The sequence below is a fragment of the Parasteatoda tepidariorum genome, chromosome 3 (genome assembly GCF_982258835.1).
Source record: "Parasteatoda tepidariorum strain Cologne lab strain chromosome 3, Ptep-v5.0, whole genome shotgun sequence".
NCBI classification, from domain to species: Eukaryota; Metazoa; Arthropoda; class Arachnida; order Araneae; family Theridiidae; genus Parasteatoda; species Parasteatoda tepidariorum.
Genome location: NC_141757.1, coordinates 72,429,173 through 72,437,506, shown reverse-complemented (window position 1 = coordinate 72,437,506; position 8,334 = coordinate 72,429,173). Strand labels below are relative to the sequence as shown.

Below are 8,334 nucleotides of genomic sequence, written 5' to 3'. Positions count from 1 at the left end.
CTTCTTTATTGTTTCAACTTTTTCTTTACTCTGTTTTTTAAATTTAAAATCTATAAATATGAAGATGCAGAGTATGACAGTTATACCTATCATTTCAATGAATGTTATTATAATGCTTTTTGAAATTTATTGTTGTGTTTTTGTCGAAGAAAATAGTAACTTCGCTAAGTCATGAAAAATTCTTGGAATCAGTCATGGAAAGTCATGAATTTGAAAATCTAAAATGTAGCAGATACCCTGTGTATTTATTGGCTATATGTGTATATTTAAGTGTTAAATTTGGTAGAATTTTTTTTAGCATATTGTTAAGAAGCTATTAGCTTGAACAATTCCTTATTTATAGCAGTGTTTACTATTTATCTGACCATCTAAATAAGGACAAAGTTAGTTCATGAATCTCATTTCGGAAAAAAATAATTAAGACTATCAATAAGAAATAAATGAAACCTGTTATTTTACAAAAAAGTTTTATTCAAAACACTCATTCACACATTATTTACTTAAAATTATTAAGTCATAGATTACTTGTGACTTATAAGAGTAAGAAAATAACACAATAAGAATAATTTATACAAATCTTTTGATTTCAATAGTTTTTGTTTGCTTTTTGATTAATCAAATTAGGATTTCTATTTTAAGTAAATAAGTGAATATTTGCTTATTATTATTTAAATTTATTTACATTTCATAAAATAAATTGTGATATATTCTCAACATTCAATACACCATTTTTTTTAAAAATATATTCAATTAAATATAAAATGACTATCCGCTACTAAGCTTCCTCAACCACAATTGCAGTTAGCAACCCATGCTCATAATATATTTTGACAAATAATTTAAATAACATATAAATAAAACCACACAAATGATAATAAATGAATATAAATAAAATGAATTGGATGATACTCCCATTTATACATTTACAAGTGATGTATTAATATGTGTGTTTTATTAAATAAAATATAAAAAAATTCCCTAATATTTCCAGTATGAACATTTATATCTTAAAGAAAATAAATTATTATGAAAACATATACACTCACAACACCTAATGAAAAAAGTCAGTTCAGAAGCACATAGTTTAATTTATGCAGGTTGTTCTATATACACCACTCTTATTATATATTTTAATGATCCTCTCAAAAATGAAGTTTGAAAAGTATGTACATAAGGGATTGCAAGGAAAATCAAAGTTGTTTTTTTATTTGATGCAGCACACACTATTGAAGGAAGCAGAATTGAAACATCAAAACCAGTTTTGCGCTCCTGTTGGGGTGGTACGTATAGCCTTCACCTACAGAGTGTTGGGCCGGAGTTTCTTTTCTTCTTATCAAAGCCTGGGTGCTTCATTGGATTTCACATTTTCTAATTGCTCCTTAGTGGTTCAAAATCCTCTCTAATGTAATTTACTAGGCGTTTTGAGAGTCAGAAAAGTCTAGTCATGGTTGGAGACCATGGTATGGAGATTGGCTGATGACTACTACCATCTCCAATCTAAACTCCAATACTACTCCAATCTAAATTGTTGTAGTAAAATGCAATCGTGTGCGATTAATGTTTTCAGATTATCACTAAGGAGGAATCTCATATCCTCTCCAATCTCTGATGACTCATGAACAATAAAATCAGAATCAGTTTTAATTGAAGATGCTTATATAATTATGATGCTTAATAGTCTCTTTTTACCCTATTAACTTACATTGGCAATCAAACAGGTTTTGATATTTTTAATTTTCCTTCTTGATAATAATTCAATAGGTTTTAATGAAATGTTTTCCTTTTGCTTAAATATTAATTTGTAATCCCTAATATAATATAAATAAATATTTTACTTCATTTTTGATAAGGCTTCCAAACTTTAGTATTAAGAGAGGTCTTTACAGAGCATCCATCATATATGCTTCTTGTGAAAGCATTTCTTTTTGCATGAAAGTATTTCTTTTTCGTCTCAATTTGAGAATTTTATGCTTATTACTTTTTCCTTTCAAAAATATTTTCTTTTATAATAATAGCTTTATAAGTAAAACCTATTAATGTTACAATGAATTTATCATCACATAAGTTGATAATGCACAATTTTAAAATGGCGTGCTCTAAAAATCCTGCAATTTTATGTATTTAATGAATTTTTTTAAAAAAAAATATTCATGTGATATTTTTACATCTATGCTTAAAAACTCATAAAATTCGGCAGGAATTTTAGTGTACTCTCTGTTAAAATAAAATAAATTGTGCAATACCAAAATGAAATAATTCAAACAAAATAATGGAATAAATAAATTTAAAAATCTTGATGCAAATAAAACTATAAATCCCAATAATTCACTTCTAAAGAAGCTATATAAAGTACAAATTTAAACATCAAACTTGACAATTATAAGGCGTTAAATATTTGTTCGTAATAAATTTCTTTGGCAAATAAAGAACACTTAAAAGTGCAGACAGTACAATAGAAAATAAATTAAAAATAAATATCACGTCAGACATGCACAGGTAAGAAGGAACAATATAAGTACTGCACATAAACAGTACTTTTGAATTATTAATTATTACATGCAAGTTTTGATATGAGACTAAAAAAGAAATCCCATGTAGTGCATGTCTTACCTCTTTTGATTAACATTATATTTGACCATATCAGTGATTTACAAAGTTGTTTTAATCACAGATATTTAAAAAAATAACGGGTATTCAATACCCATTTGTTGAATTATATTCACTAGTACAAATTCCTTCTATTGTCGATTCATGAAATATTGTGAAGCAAAGGAACGGGTACTTGTTGTAGAATCATTATCCATCTTGTTTTTCCTCCTTCGCTGCCACATTATGGCCCATGCCAAAATGAGAAGAAGCTGGGCCACCAAAAACATCGAAGAAGCTACTATGAGGCCAACAAGGTTGACACAGTTGCTATCTTTCTTTATTTCTTCTATAGAGAAGGGGAAATATTGGAAATTCTTATTAAAATGGTAAGAGAACCCTTTTTGACACTACAGAATCTTAATCAAATTTAGTATGTGTATTTTCTCCCTATATTGTCTGATTTTTATTTTCCACTGTTTCATAGTAGAGATAAATTAGAAGTGTTTTAGTTTTAAAATAAGATAATAATGATTTGTATGAATGTGAAAGTGGGACTTTTGAATTCAAATAATTTAATTTAAAACTTTCTAATAAGGAAATTTATCATTTTCATTAAGATATTTAAAATTCAATAGAAATATTAAAATATTTTAATGATGATTGCTTAACAAATGTTTTATGAAATTGAATGGAATTTAAATTATCTTGTGAAAATTTCTAGAAAAACTGGTAATAAAACTTGAATTCAGTCTTGTGAAGAAAGAAAAAGATTTTTAATTAATATGAGTCTTCATGTAAACTTGTGAGTTAAATACATTATTAATTTTATACTATTATTTTAAGTTACATTTAAAAAATAAGGCTAAATTGCAAACGCATAAATTGGTAAGGATCATTGGCTGTGATTAGTAAGTGAGTGGGTGACCACCTTGATCAGTCTGCGTAGGTACCGAGGGTGTGCAGTATCGATTCTTGTTAAATTGTTCTACTGTAATGTGCTCTACTTTGCTCGCATGTCACCGAAGCAGAGCAGCTATCCCCACTGCATATGATCAAAATTGTGATGGTATATCTTCGGATCATCATTAGGGATGTTTCCCAAACTGTTGCCATTAGCTCATTGTGCAGCTTTAGTGCGACATTAATAAAGTATAAAATAGTAAGCAGAAATACTATAGAAACTTTATGAGCACAATTTCAATTAAACATATTGCAAGGGAAATAAAAGTTCCAATTTTTCTGCGGTTTTGCAGAAAAAAGTTTAAAATAAAATATCAGGTGTAACTCATACGAATCTAATTGATATAGTCTCAGTTAATTTACCAGATATATCATACTGTTCATTTTACAAATATAAAACACTTCATTATTCCAACATTTTACATTATACAAATATTATCTTAAAATAAGTAAAGAGAATTTCTTATAAAATTTTTAAAGTAAGCTAACTTAAAGTAGGTGGTTTAATTAACATCGTTTTTTAAAGACCGATGATTTTTCATTCGCCGCAGTTGAAAAATACTTAAAAGTACGAAAGTGTACTTACCGCTATTTTCATCTCTTCCTCTCCTATGTGGGAGCTTATCTTCCTTCTGAAATCCAAACTTATCAGTGATTTGAATTGTCTGCACCACAACCATCTCATCTTTGTCAGTTGCATGTCCAACATTGCCTACACCATATGGAGCAGCAGCACTACGCTTTCGCCTACCCATGGATATGAAATCTCTTGTTTGACCATGACTTTTAACACTACACTGAACCTGAGTAGAACAAAAGTGTGACGACATTAGAGATGTCTTGTTTCTATTTTTTTTTTTTTTTTAGCATTTAAATCTTTTAAAACTAATGCATTTTAGTTCGTCTTGTATATTTTTTGTTTAAGAAATAATGCATTTTTTTTATTGAAAAATTATTTCATAATTAACAATAAAAAATTTGCATAGGACACCCCCAAAATGCATTTTATATTTGTAAGAGATTTGATTGTAAAAAAATCTTTCAATTGTTTCCCTCAAAATATAAAATAAGTTTTTTGTAAAAAAATATTTTGTAATATTTTCATTGCTACCATTTTGCATGGTCGTTAATGAAATTTTTTATTGCGTTTCGTAGTAAAAGTTTTTCATTTATGTTTGAAAGTAAAAATCAATAATTTTACAAGTTATAAAGCAAATTGTTTTGTTTACCGTGACGAACCAATAATTCAAATATATTTTTACAAGGTAAGTTCTAAGTTGAAGTAGCTCCTTACTTAATTTATGTTTTTACAACATCTTTGCAAAATCTTCATTGTACAAATGAGCTGTTATGCATTTTTGTAAATAAATTAATAATCTTTTTTTCCTTCAAATTTTTTAGATTTCTTTTAATAACAGATATATTATAATAATGAAGAATTATATTTCAAATGCTATCAAAATAGCATTATAATTAAAAATTTCTTTTTTCAATTTTTATTTTTGTGAATTTGAAGAACCGAAAAATAGATTGTATTTATCGTAGTGAGGGAGTGAATTTTCATGAGTAATTCTGAAAATATTAATGCAGGAAAGAAATGAAATGTAAAATATAATGTCAAAAGCTTTGTAGTTAAAATATTATGCCGAAATCTTATTTGACGCATATATTTCAAATTTGTCCTTAAAATCACTTAAAAATAATAGTTTCTCCCATTAGCCCTGTTTTGTCCTATAGATTTCTCACATAAGCCTACTGTATTGTGCTGTTACATATTAAGCCTTTTAGTCATTAGATGTCTCACAGTTTAGTTTCTTAGGTGTCTCTCTACGTTAGGTTCGTACTTTAGGTTTTCAATGCGACAAATGTACAATAGGCCCGTTTAGTTTCCTGGAAGTCAGCTCATTTGTCGGAACTAAATTAGAGTGATAGTTTTTTTTTTTTTTTTTTTTTTTTTTTTTTTTTTTTTTTTTTTAAGTTTATTTTTTAGCCTTATTTTTATTTATAATTTAGTCAAAACTAAAACACGGATTATTGTTTAGTTTGACCCATATTCAATACTTAAAAATTAGCACACTATGCTTAGATTTTCTTCTAATCACGCACAATTGACATTAAATCTTCAATAATGATTGAGTTTTAATTCTATGAACTTGAATTTAAGATGGTTTTTGCTTAAGAGGACGCTATACTGCGGGAGAAATATTTCATTGAAAATTTTCTTTCACGTCTATAAATAATTTTAAAGTATAGAAAAAAGGAGTTCGGATATACTTAGAGCAAACGATGAAGTTTTAAATACTGAAAAAAAATATCCAAAATGCAAACAAATTATGCAGGATTATTCATTATTACGTAGTGGGAAAGTAATCTTGAATAATTTGTTTGCATTTTAATATTTTGAAACAAATTTGAAATTTCATGGTTTACTCTATGTTTACCTAATCTTATTTTTCTCTAAATTTTAAAATATTAATGCAGGCGAAACCGGATTTGCCATGAAAAATTTCTTTTACCCCGTAGCATTCTTCTATTTTCTTTTCACAAAATCAAATAATTTTTTTAGCAATTTACAATTGGGTATTTGCAACTCGACAAAAAGTCAAGTAATTATGCCTAACCATGTGATTTTAAATCAGATTTAATTGGATATCTGAAAGCGACTTAACGCTTGTATGTGGAACCTTGTTGGCTTTGACTTTTGAATCGACAAATAGTACGATATACCTCCGATGACGTCACTTGCAGGTATCCAAAATTATCCAGTGGCAGAACACACAACTGTATTAATGAATAGTTAGTTCTAAAACAAAGAAATGTTATTTTACCGGTTCGCAGTTGGGTAAACATGGAGTGACTAGAGCTTTGAACTGTACAATATCTGAAGTTGGAAATTTGAAAGCTTCGAATGGTGCAAGAAGTGTTTTTGCAGAGTTTCCGGGTTTGCCTAAGCTGCCCATAATGGTCACATCTGTCGGGCACCTGTATTTGTAAATATTCATAAAATATTAAAATGACATAAGAAAAGTAACAAACAAAAAATATTTAGTTGTTTCACAAGCCCATGATTTTACTAATTCTTTGAGTTCCAGAATAGAATAAACTATGTTGAATTTGCATTTGAAGTGTAAATTTCAGTTATATTTAATTTCCTATTAACTACTGAAAATTTTATATAAAGATTAATGAATATATTTTTTGCTAAAATTAGTTAAAATTTCTTAATTACATGTTCTTTAAAGAAAAAAATATCATTGGGCACTGTTTAAAAATATAATATTAAATACTGTTTTTTTATTAATAATAAATATGTATTAGTTTTAAAAACTGGATGAAAATTGCTACTTTGGAAAGTCATAAAAGTTTTGAAAATTTTTACAAGCGAATTCGACATTTTTAAAAAGTGAACGGTTTTGTTATTAATTCGGTAGTTTTCCGCTTTTAAAAAAAAATAATAAAATAAGTAAAAGAACTAACACAATGAAATTTTGAGTTATTTTTTAATTTCACTTTTAATTCATTTTAAATATATAATTTATATTGCTTCGGGATAAAATTATACAATTTTCAGTCTGCTTTGTTCGGTAAAGCATTTGAAAATCAAGGGGGGAGTAAGGCTTATGTCCATTTTTCACAAAAGTGATTTTGACAAAAATCTGATTATTACAAAGTTTTGACAAATCAGTAACGTAGAAAATCGGTTCTCCCCGAGAGTTATTGGATTTTGAAGGTGCTGGGGATAAACAGTTCCTATTCACGCATATACAAGGTGAGCAAAGAAAAGCATTGTGAAGAAGACGACAGGAATTCTACTGATAAAGTATTGATTAGAGTGGAATTTCGAGGAAAAAATAGTTCTTGTAAAATTTTATTTTTTCTCATCATTAATAAATTGTAAATTTTGTTAGGAATTTTTTTGTGGGATGTAGATAAATGCTTGTGATATTTATGTCTATATATTATATTTTTACGATTTCAATCGTAAAAATCGAGCTCCTGAGAAACCTAAAACCTTTAAATTCGTTTTTTCACAAAATCAACTTTCACAAACTGATTTCCCCTTTGATCTCCAGTTATGTATACCCCAGTTATTATTTTTTTAATATTCGAAATATATATTTATTTATATCTAAAAAATCATTATAAAAACAAAATGAATATTATAATTCAAGTAACATTTTCAACTCCCATTTTAAGACCCGGAATCGTATTCACTTTTATAATAATTTGTTTTGAAATAAATACATTTTTTTTCCTTACCCAAGACTGTCAATGAGCAATATTTCACTGTTGTCGATACCATCCATGGCAACGAGTTCTCTCACAAAGATTTCATACGGACCTAAAAGTGTATTCGTTTAATAATTAGCAAAACTTAACAACAATATGACATTTACAATCTGGTTTTAGTATAAAGAACACTGCAAAAATCGGATACTCAAAGTTCGTCAATTTAACTAAAAGCTTTAAGTTTAATTCTACATATCGATTAACACATCTGATTAGAAAATTTTACTTCAAATTAAAGCGAAAGACGTTTGAATTCTTATTATTTTCAGCAATCATTAAACTTCGAAGCCTGAAAACGTAATGGACAAACGAGTACATTAAACCCATACACCATCCTATCATTATAGTGCAAACAGTTTTAAAATCTTACAAAATATGTTGGAGAATTCCCGGAATCCATTCAGATGAGGGTAAGCGAGAAAACGGTTTCGTCAAGTATTTGAAAGTTCAAATTTCGGCGAAATTCATGTGATTTTGTATGGAAATGACAGTCAA

The 8,334-nt window shown here is 27.6% G+C and overlaps 1 protein-coding gene across 1 annotated transcript in view; it reads right to left on the bottom strand.

Moving 5' to 3' along the window:
- Positions 1-450: 450 nt before the first annotated feature.
- LOC107455704 (uncharacterized) overlaps positions 451-8,334 on the bottom strand; it is a 67,801-nt gene continuing 59,917 nt past the window's right edge. Inside the window, exons 8-11 of the mRNA XM_043047185.3 lie at positions 7,810-7,891; positions 6,378-6,531; positions 4,136-4,352; positions 451-2,935 (exon numbers count right to left, since the gene is read on the bottom strand). Of these exons, the coding sequence (XP_042903119.2) occupies positions 2,739-2,935; positions 4,136-4,352; positions 6,378-6,531; positions 7,810-7,891 (650 nt within the window). The 3' untranslated portion in view covers positions 451-2,738. The remainder of the gene's footprint in view (positions 2,936-4,135; positions 4,353-6,377; positions 6,532-7,809; positions 7,892-8,334) is intronic.